Raw genomic sequence first — 18,003 nt, 5'->3', positions numbered from 1 at the left:
TACGTGATGAACTTTTGTGGGACAGACCCACTTCAGATCTGGAAAATTCTACTAGTCATCACCTAGTAAATTTTGTTAGTTTTTTGAAGTGCTACAGGACTGCTTTTTTGGCTTTAAGCAGTTAACCAAAGTGACATGATGGTCTGCAGAATCTGAGCTAAGCATAAAATAAAACCAGACTGTCTTTCTGGGGAAGCTGGCTCAGTCCCTGGCCCTGTGTAGCTGCCAGGGACATGGCCCCAGCCCCAAAGTAGTGCTGCTGGAGAAATTGGTCTCCAGCTTGCCATCCTGCTGGGGCTCTGGTCCAGGAACATCCCTGTTCCTGATAGATGAGGGATGCTGCTGGACCAGAGTATGCAACCTGTGGTATGAAATGCATGTTTACAAATTGTGCACACTGATTTCTCTCTAGCGATTAAAATTAAAATCCAGTGTTACAATACATCGGGAAACTTTCTTGCTGTTGTAGAATTTTCATCTCATGTTAAAGGTTCCAGTAAAGAAAACTGACAAATTGGGCTAAGAAATTATCACTGTCTAACAGCTGCTCTGGTGCTACAAAATCCTTCTTACTTTATTCATATAGGCTGTGATCTTGAAAACAACCAAATGGTCCACTTGAAGCCTGCGAGCAGTACTATTGTTAACCATCCGAACGTGTATGCAAAAGGCAGTGGTTCATCGTAATGAACTGAGATGTGCTATTCAAGTTAGACAAGCAATGTTCCAGATGCTTTAATCTGGACTTCCGTGTATTTCATCTATAGTACAGAATGTTTGGTGTAGAAGTATCATTTTTCTACATCTAGTACATGTCTATCTGATTTATGATCTGTGCTATAAGGTCTCTCCTGAATTACTTGCCCCATTTTAATGCATGATTGCTAGAAAAAGCTATTCTGAAATACTTTGCTACCTCACATAGTACAGAAGATGCTATAGATATCCTCAGCAATAATAAAAAGAAACCCATCTGTATTAATGATTGGTAGACGTTGGCATGAGAGGGTATACACTTTTAATCCAGTTTTACCAGTAAATCATAAACCTGAGAAATAAATGATTAATTTTATGATGGCTAAGAATGATCTTAACACTTATACAAAAGGCTCGTAAATGATGCATTAGATATAGAATTACTCATTTTAGAAGTCAATCTAAAATGGCAACTTGCTAGAAGTGCAAGATTTTTTTCTAAAAAACTTTACATAAAACATGTGTTGCAATGCAAATTTAATGGATGTTGTGCAGATACTTGTAGATTTTCATATGTCCCTCTCTGCAGAGAATTTGATTGTTAATCGTCTCCGTGGAACATTAATTGTTACCCTTTTTGGTTATGGCAATGCTGATAAATAATATATTAGCATTAATACATTAAGTCTATGTCTACATGGGCAGCCTCTGTTAACAGAAATTACTGTTGACAGAGAAACCTCAACTGTACCTCTGTCGACAGATTTTGTCTCCACATAAAAGCAGATTGAGGCTACGTCTACACGTGAAGCCTATTTCGATGAATAACGTCTACATGTCCTCCAGGGCTGGCAACGTCGATGTTCAACTTTGACATTGCGCAGCACCACATCGAAATAGGCGCAGCGAGGGAACGTCCACACGCCAAAGTAGCACACATCGAAATAAGGGTGCCAGGCACAGCTGCAGACAGGGTCACAGGGCGGACTCAACAGCAAGCCGCTCCCTTAAAGGGCCCCTCCCAGACACAGTTGCACTAAACAACACAAGATCCACAGAGCCGACAACTGGTTGCAGACCCTGTGCATGCAGCATGGATCCCCAGCTGTGGCAGCAGCAGCCAGAAGCCCTGGGCTAAGGGCTGCTGCACACGATGACCATAGAGCCCCGCAGGGGCTGGAGAGAGAGCGTCTCTCAACCCCTCAGCTGATGGCCGCCATGGCGGACCGCACAATTTCGATGTTGCGGGACGCGCAACGACTACACGGTCCCTACTTCGACGTTGAACGTCAAAGTAGGGCGCTATTCCCATCCCCTCATGGGGTTAGCGGCTTCGATGTCTCGCTGTCTAACGTCGATGTTAACTTCGAAATCGCACCCGACACGTGTAGCCGTGATGGGCGCTATTTCGAAGTTAGTGCCGCTACTTCAAAGTAGCGTGCACGTGTAGACACAGCTTGAAAGAGCAATCCACTCTGTCAACAGAGAGTAGCCACACTGCCCTGCCCTCTCTTGACAGAACAGCTGACCAGAAGCTCTGCAAACAGGGCAGCCCGGGGAACTGGAAGCCCTCTCTCTGTCAACAGAACTGTCTACATGGGCACTCTGTCAAAAAAAAAACACTGTTAACAGAGCCACTGTTCCTGATCGGTAACAGGGATGATGATGCTGACTGAACAGTTGAGTTTTGTTGACAAACCCTTGACAGAGCTCTTTAGCCAAGTGGACAGTCAGCAAGTTTTGTTGACAAAAGGAGCGTTCTGTCGACAGAAGCTGCCTGTGTAGACATGGCCAAAGGGATTTAGTTCAGGGAAAAAAAATAGTATTCAATTTATTCCTACTATGCAAAGTTTTGTTTATTTTAGGTGATGCTTAGCTTGAGGTAAGGGAGTTTGACTCTTTTTTTTGTACTGGTTTCACTGTAAGATCTGAAATATTTTTGTAGGTGGAGGATAACCTTCCTGCTTATGAAAAATAAGGGTTACAGGGCTGCTCCATAGCCATTGCTGCAGCTTTCCCTCCCTACTCCAGAGATCACTAATCTGGATAGATGCATATCCAATGGCCAGATCCCATTCTCCCTGTTGCCAAATCTCCTTCTATGGCAGCTCCAGGGAAGCCTCCCAGGAAGATCAGTTGTGTGGCACATTAGTGCCAGAAATCCTTCTGTTTCCTCTTCAAGTGAAGTGCAATTGTACCTGCTCCACTACATTCAGAGTCTTCTCTAGGATTTAGGCATACTTTTCCTGAAGAAGAGTAATGCCATAAGATTGTATAAATTTTTTTATGAGCGTAAAATATGCAAGATTAAGCTAAAACCCATCAGGTCACAGTATGTTTCTTAAAATAATTGTTTTAACTTGCAAAGCAGAGGTGAAAGAGCCTGCTTGATCATTGATTTATGTACATGCCCTGTATTTCAGTTTAATATTAAATATTTTAGTCATTGAATGTTATAGTAGAATAAAGATTAATTCCCTCATCTTTTATTTCTCCTATCTTCTCAGTGATATTCCAATTTATGACTAACATTTGATCTTGCATTGCTGCATAAAATCAGTACTTTCACTCAATAAAAAGTGGGAATATTAGAATTATTAACCTACCTATAGATAATACATGCACTGTTCCTGCATGTGTCACAATTAGCTGTGTCTTGACCAGTCCGATATGAAAGCCTACAAAGATAAGAACATGACATCATTACAAGCGGTTGTTTTTTCCATTTTTTGTCCTCAAGCATTGCTGTTCATTTTAAGCAAAGATTTAGTATTGGGTTTCTTCCATTTTAAAATAACATTGTTCAAAATTAGTTTTCTTGAACTTTTGAAGTTTGCAACATGAAGATGAGGGAATTTTGGAAATTATGAAGGTTTTATTTAATCATTAAGAAAGGGATGTAATGATTGATTTTAACTATAGTGCTATGAATATTTCTTATAGCAAACGAAATTGTGTAATAGCCAACTTTTTTGTGCACCAAAATATTGACACATCATTTTAAATTGCCTCATTACAGTCCAATTACAAGACATAGCAATAGTGTTTTTACTACTTTCTTGTACAGACCCATCTTAGAAATTTCAGTAAACCACAGAGGTTTTACTAGCAAGCATTGCACATGCATCATCTCCTATGATAACTGTGTAAGCTATCAATTTGTAGTACTTTGATGGTAGCATTTTCTTTGGGGATTTTGCCTGAAAGAGCATCGAGGATGCTGCAGGTTTATTCCAGTGATGATCTTAAAAGCAAAAGGTACCTTTCTTAATGCTTCCTTTACTCTTCTGCCCTATGTCTAACTTTCCAGTCATATGATTGTGGAATGCATGGGAAACTTCTTTGAATGTCCCTTTCATACCCAGAAGCAAGCATATTATGGGAGCATATGTTAAATTTATGGAAAAGTTAGACTATATGACAGTTTTTGTTTGTCTCTAATGTTTTATGGGAAATGTTCTTACATGCATCATGGATTTTTGAATAGGGAAGAAAAGGATTTATTAAATGCCTATTTATGTACATAGTGCTGCATAAATATTTTGTGGAAAACTTTACATTTTATTTTAGAAAATTAAAACATATTTGAAAATATTTCATTTGATAGGTCAAACTGTCAGTTAATTTTATGTTGCATTTCAAATCTTCAGTGTCTGTTGTCTTTTCACCAGAATAATCCTCTTTTGTTCCCTTTACTCAGTAATAGTAGGAATGATAAAATAGTAGTAGATAAGGAATTCATACTACAAAACTTTTTTAAAAAGAGAAGCCATAAATTATTGGTATAGTCAACCTACCATGAAAAAAATTACACAGGCTGTTTACCTGGAAGATTCCTAACTACAGGTTGAACCTCTCTAGTCTGGCACCCTCGGGAGCTGACCACAGCTGAACGAGAGAATTTGCTGGATCACAGGTCAATATTGTATAGCAAATTACCAACATTTGCTGGATCACAGGTCAATATTGTATACCAAATTACTAACATTACCAACATGCTTACTGGATGCTTAAAAGACATTGAATGGTAAATTACAGCTAAATAACAGCATAGAACTCTGAGAGCCAGGACTGGTGACTGTATACAAACCTTATGGGACCTCAGGAAACTTGGCCACGGCAATATTAAGTGGTCATCCAGCTAAATAAAATCATGCCAGATTACAGATGTTGCGAAGCGAGATCGTGCCAGACTAGAGAGGTTCAACTTGTAGTTATATTAAATAGGAAACTATTTAGTGAATGGAAGTGTTTATTTCTTTTAGGTAAATATTAGAATTACTTGGAATTTATTTAGAATAATGTTGTCATTTTAGGGTTTACAGTATTGTGCCCTCTACCCTTGCAAAAAGGATTTTTAAAGGCTGATCAATGTGAATGAAAGTAATACAATATTTTAGTGTGAGGCTTTATTCTTGTATATCCTCTTTTCACCTTGCCAAGGTTCTAATTGTGCCCTTTGTGGATATATACTTCCTTCCCTTGACTTCCCTGACAAATTACAAACACTCCTCCCACCCCTTCCCCACGAAAACGTCCCTCATTACTATATAAATTAGTTTTGGATTTCTTCGGTTAGAACTTTAATGTCCAATAAGTTATTAAAAGGAAATCCAGAGGATATTTAATACTCACCTGTTGCTATATCACTCAAGCTACCCTACAAATCTAATTCTGACATTAAGAATGCATGGTACTTTAAGAATTCACAACTCTGAATGATGCTTGGAGAATTCATGGTGCTGTACAGGAGACATTCATACAGTATGTAGTGTCAAAATGGGCATTTGCTTTCTCCTCTCGGTCTCTTAGACTGTTCCATTCCTTTGTAACTCGTTTTCAAGATAATTTATCCAATGTGTCCTACTCCCCTGCTTCTCCATATCTTCTGTGTGTGTTTACCAGATTGACTGACGTGCTTAAAAGACACATTTTCTAGTCCAAAATAAATTAACATTTATGTATAGCTAATTATTCTGTGTGACCTGAAAGGCAGAGAGAAGACTTAGAATCAGGAGACCTGTGTTCACATTATTAAAACAGGCCTATTTCAAATCTATTTTTGGGTAAAGGGATGGTCCTTTTCATTCTGTGTTCACATGGCACCTACCACAATGGGGTCATGGTCCATGAACAAGACTCCTAGGCACTATGGCAATACAAATAACACTATGGCACACTGTAACCTCTCCGTGGTTCATTTTCTTCATATGTAAATTGGGAGCTCTGGGTTTTAACACATCCTCCTTTCTGAAGGACTCGTGAAATCTGTGAATAAAAAGAACTCTCCCAAGTATTAACTAAGTATCAGTAATTCTTGCAAGAGCCTATTACAGTTAACTTTTAATCCACCAAGTTCAAAATTTAATAAGAAAAGTCACACATTTAATAAAATTCTCTTTTCTGCATGGGGAAGTTATATGTACTATGCCAGCATTACTTTCTTGAGAACCACTCTATTTTAACAATTGCTTGTTCTCTGTCTTGTTGCCTGTCATTGCAATGGTCTTGTATGTTTCTCTGATGACATGTACATTTTCCTTTCAAAGAGAATTTTAAAAGCCACTAGCTTTTAAATAGTCCCATGACATTTAAAGATGCATCAGAAAGAGGATTTTTCCAGCATTATTGAAGAATTCAGATATAATCTTCTACCCTAGGGATTACATATTTAACCTTCTTATTTTAGATGCGACATTTAAAAATATGTACTGATGAATCAATAAAGAACCTAAAGGCTACAGCACATAAGTGCCAGCTGTTGTAATCTAGTTCAGAAGGCATCTGGCATTGCCATCTGAATATGGATTTAAATGGGAGACAGAGAATTTACAATAAAATACTAACATTTTAACTGGACATGTGCATTAATTTGATGGTACACACATTCTGAATACACAAGCTACTTCTTAATATATGACGTAAATGTAAACAACAACAAGTGATCCCATCTGTGTGTAATTTGAGACAAGAATTCTAAATTAGGAAAACCAAAGCATCTATTTTATCTTGAGCTTCAGCTATTTGCACTCCATGATGGATCATGGATTAACTATGAGAATTAAAGAATAATTTTCATAGACATAGCATGCACCACTTCTGGATTAGTGAACACATATTTGCTGTGTGGCAAAGAGGATGGGGGAGAATGGTGTGAAACAGAAATCTGCTCCAAGTGGCCCAACACCTGGCCAAAATTAATTCCGTATTTTTGACACATTTTTACTTAAATTGACTGAATGACAATTAAATCACTAGTGTATCTTTTTATACTGTATTGTATTTATTGTGCAAGACAGCCCTTAATGAACTGCTATGTATTTGGGTCAGTTACTTTCCAAAATTCAGCTGCTTCTAATACCATATTTGGCAGGCAGTGTTCTCTGGCAGTAGGTAAGTCACTAAAAGCTTATGAGCATTCTCTCCATACTTCTGAAAACTTCAGAAAACCACACATGAATCAATGTTGAGAAAGCTAACAATTTAAACTACTATGTGTGCATGAAGGTGATGACTTAGTTGTCATGGGAAATGTTATATTGCAATAGTTGACACTATTGAGCAAGTAAAAATCTCACTTTTATAATTTATGTAACTTTGCATTAATTTCCTGTTTTTTTGTTTTTTTTTTAACGTAGGAGATTAATTTATGGTTATTTAATTGTGCAGTTCTTTAGAATACTAGCTAATTTCCAGGGATTGTTTAGGGACTGGCCTCTTCCTTTAAGGGTTTTGTGTAAGAAGAAGGAAAGGTTTGTGTGTACTGTTGGAAAAGCAGTGGTGATGAAGTCACTTGCCTACACAGAATCTTGACTGGTCTCCCTTTTTTGTAGACTTTGCTCTCCTGTGATGTTCCACTCTCCACTCCCCTTGGTTTGTGACTTGTTTGTGAGACTGTCAGCCATATATGAGGAATTGGTGCAGATTGTTGTTAATCATTTTCTAACTACCACTAATCGTGGCTACACAAACAATTCCCAAACTATTCATAAAATTCCATTTTCAGTTTTCATGTATTTTGTTTTGGTTTAAGTTTTCCAATCAGCTCCACCATAGTGAGGAAGCGTTGTTACCTTACCGTCTAGATGGGTTGGTTGGCCGAGATAAGGAGGGTTTTCAGCACTTGATAAGGGCCTTAGGAAGGCAGGAGGGATTTAGTTGGGGGAGAGGGAAAAGAATCATGAAGAGGATTTTTGCTTGTGTTGAAGGGAAGTAATGGAACAGAATAAATATATTTTCTGCCCTTCACAGTTTAGAACCCTGAGGACAAGTATGCAATATTAATGTGCATTCTAATGATAACACATTCAAAGAACTGTACTAGAACCAAACTTTGAAGCATTTCATGGAGAAATCATATGGGATTAAACACTGAAATCAACTTTTATTATTTGAATGTGTGCTTATTGAAGTAATGCAGATAGTCTCTCTCTCTAAACACCCAGTAGAAGGGGGATGGATCTTCAGCCAGTCTGTCCCTGAGAAGTAGTTAGCAGGAGGCTAAATTAATAATAAACATTGGCCAGAAAAATGGAAGGATCAGCCCTGAGCTAAAATTGAGACAGCGAACAAAGAATAGGAAGAGAATTTATTTAATTGCTTATATATTAATGCTGGGAGCTTCAACAACAAAGGAGGAATTAGCATTGCTCAGTTTTGGTAACTCTGATTCAAACATTCAAAATAATTTTCTCCTATGTCCTAATAGATAGAGCACAAGATGGGGTGTGTTAGTTGGTGTCTGTTACAGACCACTGAATCTCATTACGTGCACAAGGAATTAATCTTCCTGTTCCATGTCTGTAATGGGTAGAAGATCTACATGATCATGGGGACCTTCAGTCTGAACAACATATTGTGGAGGTGCCATGAGGTCTGTACTAAAATATTCTTGGAATTTCTAGCTATTATAGATGCCAATTTCCTGACTCAGCTATATTGCATCCAACCCGGGAGAATTCGATATTAAATGTCACCTTGACAGATAAGAGAAATGTATTATAGAAATAAAAATTAAGGGTAATTTAGGTACAAGTGATCATGACTTGAATCACATTTGGGATATGCAAACAGAATAAAGTCCAGATCAGTGATGTAGATACTTAAAGATTTAAAAGGGCCACTTTCACAAATCTAAAAACAATTATGAGCCAAACCACTTGAGAGGAAGAATTTAATCAGAAAAAAATATGATTGAGGAATTATTTTTTGAACATTTTACTAAAAGTACCAAAAAGCCACAGCTGACGAAGAGGACTGTATTGATGTAAAAAGCCACACTGGTTTGGAGGGGAAGTGAAGGCAACTCTTAAAACTAAATATATCTATGAAATGTAAAAGGAAGACAATGCTGATAAATATAAACTGGAAGCTAAAAATTGTAGAAAATTGATAAGGGAAGCAAAAAGACATTGGGAGTAATCTATGCCCAGATGAGTTAAGGAGAATGATTTTTAAAAGTGTCTGAGGAAGAAAAAGAATCCTAACCTGGGTATTGATTCATCACTAGGTGAACATGGTGGAAATGATCAATAATGTGGAAAAGACAGAAGTGTTAGATGGTTTATTTTCTTTTTTGTATTTGGGGGGAAAAACCCCAGATATCGCAATGTAACTCCTTCCCCTACACTGTCATTAAGGTTAAGAATTTGTAGTGGTTGTTTTTAAGTGAAAGTCATGGACATATCATAGGCAATAAACAAAAACTCATGAAAGCCTGTGACTTGTCCCTCACTTTTATGTAAAAAACCAACCAACCAAACAAAAAAAACCCTGACAAAATGGACAAGGAGGAGGGTCCAACACTTACTGTTGTTGGGACTCCGGGGTACACCCTGCTGTCCAATGTAGCTAGAACCTGCTGGGGGCTCCTCACTGGCTGACTAGTCCAGTTACAATGCCAGCCTACCTGAGCTGCAGAGTTGTTTCATTGTTATATATAGATATATGATCTGGAGCTTGAGCTCTGAAATCCTCCCACCCCACCAACTCCTAGATCTCAGGTTCCAGCCCCAAACTTGGAAGTATACACAGCAATGAAACTGTCCCATAGCCTGCGTCCTATGAGCAGGAGTCCGGCTGGCACAGGCCAGCCATAGGTTTTTCTTTTCTGTGTAGATGCTTACATGGGGACACATTTAATATTTGGCTCTTCAATGTCACACAGAAAGGTATAATGTGTTTCAGTGTCTGGAAGTTGAATCTGGACCAAGTCAGGTGGGATATAAGGTGTAAAATTTTAACAGTGAGAATTCACCAGTGGAACAACTTCCTGAGTTTGTGATGGATTCTTCATCACAGACTGTTTTTAAATAAAGATGGGATATTTTTCTAAAAAGGTGTTCTAGGAATAATTTTAGGGAAAGTTCTATGGCTTGTGTTATACAGGAGGTTGCACTAGATAATCCTAATGGTCTTTTCTTTCCTTGGAATCTATTTATTACACACTGTGCACTACGATCTATAAGGAAAACAGTAAATAGACAGTTGATTATTTTCTTCGTAACTAGTTTATTTACTAACCGATATTTCCTCTAACTTAGCAAAGCAACATTTTTAATGATGATCAAATCTGTGACAAGTTTGAACTATTAAATTAAAAATAGTTTAAGCTATGGAAAATACAGACTTAGAACAGAAGTGCCATTTGATCTGTAATTATGGCAGGATGCTAAAATCTCACATATTTATGGAACGACCTAGGCATTTCTAAGGTAGTTTGTTAGCTGGCTAAGATGGTATTTTGGAATGGTTTACACAATGTAACTCCAATTATTTCTTCCAAGTTAAATTCTTTCTGTCAAGGATTTCTATCTTGTTCACCTTGAGGACTGGGATCACACTTCCTCATTTCCATATAATCATCTACTTAACAGAATACTGCATGGAATTCATCTTGTTACTTTTCTCCTTTAGGCCGGAAAAGATGAAGATGTGCTTAACTGACTATTTCCTTGTAAAATCATATGCAGTGAGGTCCTTTAAAAATACAGAACTATTAAGAAAGAGCTATTAAAGGTGACCTTTTCTTCCTACCTAGCATACATAGAAATAAAAGTTTATGAACATGTTCTGGGTGCTGGGGCTGTGAATACAGATGATTGTTCTTTCAGTATGGAGAAAGGGAATGGTTCATTCAACTACTTACTTTTTTATTTATTTTAATGCTGGGGGGGAGCGGGGGGATGTTGTTTGATATACCAAGACCTAAATTCGAAGGATCCTGGTTATAAACCTAGTAGCATCAATCATTCACTCTTTATTAGAGCTGGTTGGGAATTTTCTGTTTGAATAATTTTCCAAAAGAAAATGCAGCTTTTCAAAATTGATGTTGCTCTGGGGAAAAGTTAGGGTTTTTTGTCAATGGAAATTAAATATTTGATTTATAATCTGTTCAACCTGAATCAGTATTGCATTTTGTCCAAAAGACATTAGACATGGGGGCATCGGGAATTAAAGTTTACCTGAAGTTCCACTCCTTAATCCTAGCTACTCCTTGGTTCCCTCTTCAGAGTTGCTTGGTCCACACTATAGAAATTTTTTTTTTCTTCCCAACTCCATTATGTCCTTTGGTAAGAAAATCAGCCACCTCATCTAGTCAGCAAGACCCACCTAGCTATTTCCAAATGGAATCAACATCTGATTAGAGGCTAGAGGTGACTGAAATGAATACTGCACTATTTTAATGATTTCTTAAGACATTTCTAAAGGTAGTTTGATTTAATCATCAGTAGTAGTAGTAGCATCCTTCAGTCTACGTAGACTATGGATCGTGCCCTTCGTAATTCCGTTTGGCATCCTCATTTGCAGCGTTGGCTGTGACTGTGAAGACCCACATGAGAGTGAAAGTCCTTGCTGCATCTGTTGCATATGTAATGGGTGTCTGGCAGGTCCTTGCTGTGCTTTCTGTGGGCTTGCTTCTCCTTTGCTAGCTGTCTGATCCTCAACACACTCTTCTGAAGGCCCTTGTATAGTTCCTGCCTCCATCTGCTGCGATCGTCTGTCAGCTCCTCCCAGCTGTCTGGCTTGATGTCTGCTTCCCTGAGGTCTCTCTTGCAAACATCTTTGTAGTGCAGCTGGGGGCGTCCGGGAGGTCTTTTGCCAGAGGCTAGCTCGCCATACAGGATGTCTTTTGGGATCCTTCCATCATTCATCCTGTGGACGTGGCCAAGCCAGCGGAGCCGCCACTGCCTGAGGAGGGTGTGCATCGTTGGGATTCCAGCTTGCTCAAGGACGTTAGTGTTGGACACTGTCCTTCCACGATATTCCAAGGATGCGCCTGAGGCAGCGCAAGTGGAAGATGTTCAGCCTCTTTTCTTGGCGGGCGTACAGGGTCCAAGTCTCGCTGGCGTAAAGGAGGGTGCTGAGGATGCAGGCTCTGTAGACTTGCATTTTGGTGTGAGTGTACAGCTTGTTGTTGTTCCACACTCTCTCGCTGAGTCTGGACAGAGTTGTGGCTGCTTTACCGATCCTCCTATTTAGCTCAGTCTCCAAGGACAGGGTGTCAGTGATGGTGGACCCGAGGTAAACGAACTCGTGGACTACCTCTAATGTATAGTTGTCAATGCTGATTGATGGAGAATCAGCAACGTCCTGAGCAAGTACATTTGTCTTCTTTAGGCTGATGGAGAGCCCAAAGTCCTTGAATGCTTTGGAGAACTGATCCAGCAGCTTCTGAAGCTGGTCTTCTGTGTGTGACACGACAGCAGCGTCATCTGCGAACAGCATATCTCTGATGAGGACTTCCCGCACCTTAGATTTAGCTTTCAGCCTTGCAAGATTAAACAGTTTCCCATCAGATCTTGTGTGCAAAAAGATGCCCTCTGTTGAAGATCCAAAGGTGTGTTTAAGGAGGAGTGCGAAGAAGATCCTGAACAATGTCGGAGCAAGAACGCATCCTTGTTTGACGCCGCTCCTGATGCTGAAAGCATCCGATAACGTGCCATCATATTGGACGGTTCCTCTCATGTCTTCGTGGAAAGACTGGATCATCTTGAGTAACTGTGGCGGACAGCCTATCTTGTGGAGCAGTGTGAACAGTCCATCCCTGCTGACCAAGTTGAAGGCCTCGGTCAGGTCGATGAAGGCAATATAGAGTGGCTTCCTCTGCTCCCTGCATTTCTCCTGCAGCTGCCTCAGAGAGAAGACCATGTCGACAGTAGATCTCTCTGCGCGGAATCCGCACTGTGATTCAGGATACACCCTCTCAGCAATCTTCTGGAGTCTGCCGAGGATGATGTGAGTGAACAGTTTACCAGTGATGCTTAGGAGGGAGATTCCACGGTAATTGTTGAAGTCGCTTCTGTCTCCTTTGTTCTTATACAAGGTTATGATGTTAGCGTCGCACATGTCCTGTGGAACCTCTCCCTCTCTCCAGCACAGGCACAGTAGCTCATGTAGGGGTTCCAGGAGAGTGTCTGTGGCACACTTGATTACCTCTGGTGGTATGCCATCCTGGCCCGGGGCCTTTCCTACTGCATTGTTGTCGATGGCTTTCTTCAGTTCATCCACAGTTGGTTCCTGATCTAGTTCGTCCATTACTGGTAGGAGTTCGACGGCATCGAGGGCTGAGTCGACCACAATGTTCTTGCGTGAGTACAGCTCGGAGTACTGCTGGACCCAGCGCGCCATCTGTTTGGCTTTGTCAGTGATGACATCACCAGATTTGGATTTCAGAGGTGCCATCTTGTTCTGGGTGGGTCCTAATGCCTTCTTGATGCTGTCGTACATTCCCCTGAGGTTACCAAAGTCAGCACTGGTCTGGATGCTGCTGCATAGCTCGCGCCAGTAGTTTTTGGCACAGCGCCTGGCTGTCTGCTGTACTGTTTTTCTGGCTGCTCTGTGTGCTTGCAGGATATTCTGGCTTGGTGAATGTTTGTACTCCAGGAGCGCAGCGCGCTTTTTTTGATGGCTGGAATCATCTCATCGGCATTAGCTTCGAACCAGTCAGTTGTGTTTGTAGCTCGTCTTCCAAACACTGACAAGGCCATGTTGTACATTGTATCCCTCAGATGCTGCCATCTGGATGTCACATTGGCACCCCCAGGGTTGCTGTGCAGATTCTCCTCGAGGGTCGCTCTGAACTTTTCAGCTCTCTCTGAGTTAGCCATCTTTCTGGCATCAATGCGGGGCCTTCCAGTTGGTTTAGAGCAGTGCAGCTTCTTGGGAATCACCTTGAGTTTGGAGCAAACTAACGAGTGATCTGTATCGCAGTCAGCACTATGATAGCTGCATGTCAGAAGGACATTTTTGAGGTTATCACGTCTAGCGATGACCAAGTCTAGTTGATGCCAGTGTTTTGAGCGTGGGTGTCTCCATGAGACTCTGTGCTGTGGTTTGGTTTGGAAAAATGTGCAAATGTCCGTGCAAAGTTCAAGAAGACGCTGACCATTGTCATTCATTTTTCCCACACCAAAGTGGCCTAAGCAGGAAGGCCACGAGTCACGATCGGCTCCAACTCTGGCATTGAAGGCACCCAGAATGTACAGTTGTTTGCGAGCAGGTATTTGCGCTATGGCAGCACTAAGCACATCATAAAACTTGTCTTTTACTTCCGGTGCGGCGTACAGGGTTGGGGCGTAAGCGCTGATCAGGACCGGCGCGAGTTTGAAGTATGACCTGAAGGAGTCTTTCTGATCTACCCTTGACTAATTCCACCATTTGTAGAAGGGTGTTTCTGATGGCGGAGTCACCACCATGCTCCCTGGGTTCTTCTTGGGCTTTTCCTTTAGAGATCCTGAATCTGTGAGACGTGTCTCTTGCGGAGCAGCAATGTCAACTTGGAGCCTCTTCAGTCCCTCATCGATCACAGCGGCCTTTCAGGTGTTGGTGATGTCCTGAAGATCTTCAGTCAGACCTGTCAGCATGGTCCACACATTCCAGCAAGCAAGCTTAAAACTGTGATGGTTTCCTTTTCTTGTTGATTTTCTTATTGGTTTGCCTGGTGCTCAGCTTTCAGGTCACTTGTCAGGTTTGGGAACCTTAAGCCTCACGCACCCAGTGAGGCAGGTGAACTGTGGCGGAACAGTACCCTATTGGCTGGGGGCTGCCCAGCTTGAGGAGGGCAGTGACTGTCCAGTGAGATGCGACGATCTCTCCAACTGTCGGAGGCAACCACTGGCGCTCGTTCTCTACGCCAATCGAGCAAGAGCTTATATTATAACTATTGAGTCTGTTCTGGTATGGCTATGATTTGATTAAGTGGGTCTGTCCCACGTAAGCTCATCACCTAATAAATTATTTTGTTAGTTTAATTACTGGACTGATTTTTTGTTTTGACAATGAAACAACTTTCTGAATGATGCCCTGGCACAATGGATCCTATGTTTGATTTCCACCACAGTTGATAAAAATAGATTTAAAAATGGATGTTTAAATTGGATCTTTTAAAATCACGAATACTAAATTTCTCATTTAAAGATAAGTTACAATTAAATCTCATCAGAAACACGGTACGAATACACTTAAGTTATGTCTACACTGGAACCATCTGTCGACAGAAGTTACTGTCGACTGGGAAGTCTCGACAGTACTCTGTCGACAGATTGTTATGTCTCAAATTTTGAGGGATAATACTGTCGAGGCAAATGCAGAGTTCTGTTGAGACTCTGTCAACAGAATGCTTTAAGGGTGTAGACGCTCCCTTCTGTTGACAAAACTCTGTAGTGTAGACACAGCCTTACAATCATAAAGATGAATTAATGACTCTAGTCTGTCCAGCATAACTATTAGATCTTACTGCTTCAATGTTCTGGGATTTCAATTTCTTTCTCAGTAGACTAAAAGGTAACATGCAAAGACAACCACAAGATAGATAGGGTTGTTTTTGTTCTATGCTTATGTGGCGAACCTTGGCCAAGCACAGCAGAGAAGTTAGTTAAGACCTCTTAAGACAGAAAGACAATATATAGAAACGAGATGGAGGCAGCACAGAAAGGAACAGTGCAGTGGACTGGAAAGGAAAAAAAAACACGTCAAGTGTAAGCAATGCCATTAGAAGATACTGGGTCTAGTTGTAAGAATGGAACATCATTAGGAAAACTGCTTATTGGGAGAAAATGATGTGGATGAAGATGTGGATGTGGCCCAGTGGATAATTCACTTTGCAATGCGTCATTCTTCAAGACTCTCTCTATGCCTTTTAGGATTAGTGTGTTTTGACAAGTTCCCAAGCTGCTTGGTGTGTTGGATGTTAGGGAAAAAGAAAAAGTTTATTTTAGATAATCCTTATGGCTTGTTTAGTTAATTAACTACGCTTAGCATCTATTATTCAAATACACAATACAGAAAGCCGCAGTAAGAGAAATCTAGAATTGCCAGTTGCCCCTGAGTGTCATTTTCTTATTTTGTTACATAACACATACCCCTTATTTTGCAACATCCTGGCCATGGACCATAATGGTGATGCTGTTAAGTCTATTCCTTTATTTTACTTCAGCATAACTAAGCTTTTCCAAGGGAACCCCATTCTGTAATTTTTTTATTAAAAAAAAATAGTGCCAGTGATTTCAAGGGGGCTTCCTCCAAAATTAAGTGTATTCAAAGCGCTGTCAGTCTTAGCTTTTCTGGTCGTTTGATTTTAAATAATTTTTTTTTTAAATTTAATTCAGTCCATCCCTAATTTCCACATCGTTTGGCTGTCTGGAACAGGTGGCTGCCAAGGTATGGGAAATTTTCAGTGTTTTCCAGACATTCATTCCCAGTGACAATTAGTGAGAGAATGGGCTCACCATGTTCTGGAGGTAAGCGGTGGAGCACCTTAGTCATCCCAATGTTGAGGAAAAGTGACAGGCTATGATAGGTGCCTAAGAAAAGATCTGAGGTATATTGCAAATCAGCCTCGCTGTACAGGAGGAATAACAATCCTGGGGACCTTATTTTTATCATGAAGATGCTACAGGTTGAAAAGCCGCTGTGCATGCAACATGCAATCCCAGTTCCAAAAGATGGTGATCACAAATAAAAATCAAGCTTATAGCACAATAGAGGAGATGGCTGGGACACTAATATACAGGTGGCAAACGAGTCCATCTCAATCCCATTACAGAGGACGACCGTCATCCCATCATGAAACAGCTTGAGAACACAAATGAACTTCTGAACTGCAATTTCAAACTTCCAGTTTGTCCTTGAGCAAGTATCTTGACCTCTTTTCCTCCTTCTGCTCCCATCCTTTATCTAGTTTACATTTTCTTTGGATGCAGGAATGGTCTCAGTGTGCTTGTAGAACACTTAGCATAATGGGACCTTGATTTTAGCTAGGAGATATAGGCACTAACATGATACAAATAATGAAAATAAATACATAAATAATAAAAGGGTTGACATGGACAGACATTTTTGTGACTTGTAGACTAGTAACGAAAAACAAGCTGTGATTTTTCTGGAGGGGAGGGGCGAGGAAGCAGCCTAAGGAACTTAAGCTACAAAATCCCACTGAAATTCATTTTCAACTGAGCTATCAATTACCTTTAGCCCTTTTTTTTTTTTTTTTTTAAATTCTAGCCTTAATGCACAAGAGACTTCCTTGCACTTGAGTTATAATTTGCTAGATCTAATTTGATTGGAAGACTCTGGGGTTAAGAAAGCTAAGCCCACATTCTCTCACTAATTTCCTCAGGTAGCTGTTTGGAAGATATGTGGCAGAGTCTAGCTCTGTGCATTCTTGTATATGCATAAAAATAATTCAAATAGCCTTCCTGTTTTTAATATGTTTGTGAAGAGATTACAGACAACTAGATCCTTCAGATTGATCCTTACTTGGTGGAGGCATGCTGCAAAGATGTGTCTCATCAGTGCAGTAAGTATTCCTGACTGGGATGACTTAGTTGGGGTTGCTCCTGCTTGAAGCAGATGGCTGGACTAGATGACCTCCTGAGGTCCCTCCCAGCCCTATGATTCTCTTTAGATAGTATGGATATAATACATGAAGTGTGATGAGCTAAATATAATCACCTGCAAAGGCAATAGTGATTTTTTCGTAATGATTTAAATAGAAAAACAAAACATGCTAAATTTGTTTTTGAGGAGGGCAATGGCATTTTTTGGGGAAAAAAAAATGAAGTGAACATTTTGGTTGCTCCTCACTAGTGAGGAAGTTTACAGAACCTAGATTTACTGTACAAACATGTAGTAAACATTTAGGTCCTGATCCTGCAAAGACTTAAATATGCACTTGCATTTCCACACTGTGGTTAGTTCCACTCACAATGGCTATGTCTACACTACAGTAACTTTTAGAAAGAGTGCATCCACACAGCCCCCATTCTTCCAAAACAACAGGCCAGGGATTGAAAAAAAGGTTGAGGA

General features: G+C 40.2%; 2 protein-coding genes across 5 annotated transcripts in view; one reads left to right on the top strand and one right to left on the bottom strand.

Annotated features, from left to right (window-relative positions):
• DOCK1 (dedicator of cytokinesis 1) overlaps positions 1 to 18,003 on the top strand; it is a 620,618-nt gene that overhangs the window by 218,440 nt on the left and 384,175 nt on the right. The gene's annotated exons all lie outside the window — the stretch shown is intronic.
• INSYN2A (inhibitory synaptic factor 2A) overlaps positions 1 to 18,003 on the bottom strand; it is a 78,596-nt gene that overhangs the window by 17,233 nt on the left and 43,360 nt on the right. The window contains exon 3 of the mRNA XM_075000183.1: positions 3,303 to 3,374. Within this exon, the coding sequence (XP_074856284.1) occupies positions 3,303 to 3,374 (72 nt within the window). The remainder of the gene's footprint in view (positions 1 to 3,302; positions 3,375 to 18,003) is intronic.

This window comes from Carettochelys insculpta, chromosome 7 (genome assembly GCF_033958435.1).
Source record: "Carettochelys insculpta isolate YL-2023 chromosome 7, ASM3395843v1, whole genome shotgun sequence".
Lineage (NCBI taxonomy): Eukaryota > Metazoa > Chordata > Testudines > Carettochelyidae > Carettochelys > Carettochelys insculpta.
This window is presented reverse-complemented; position numbering and strand designations above follow the sequence as displayed.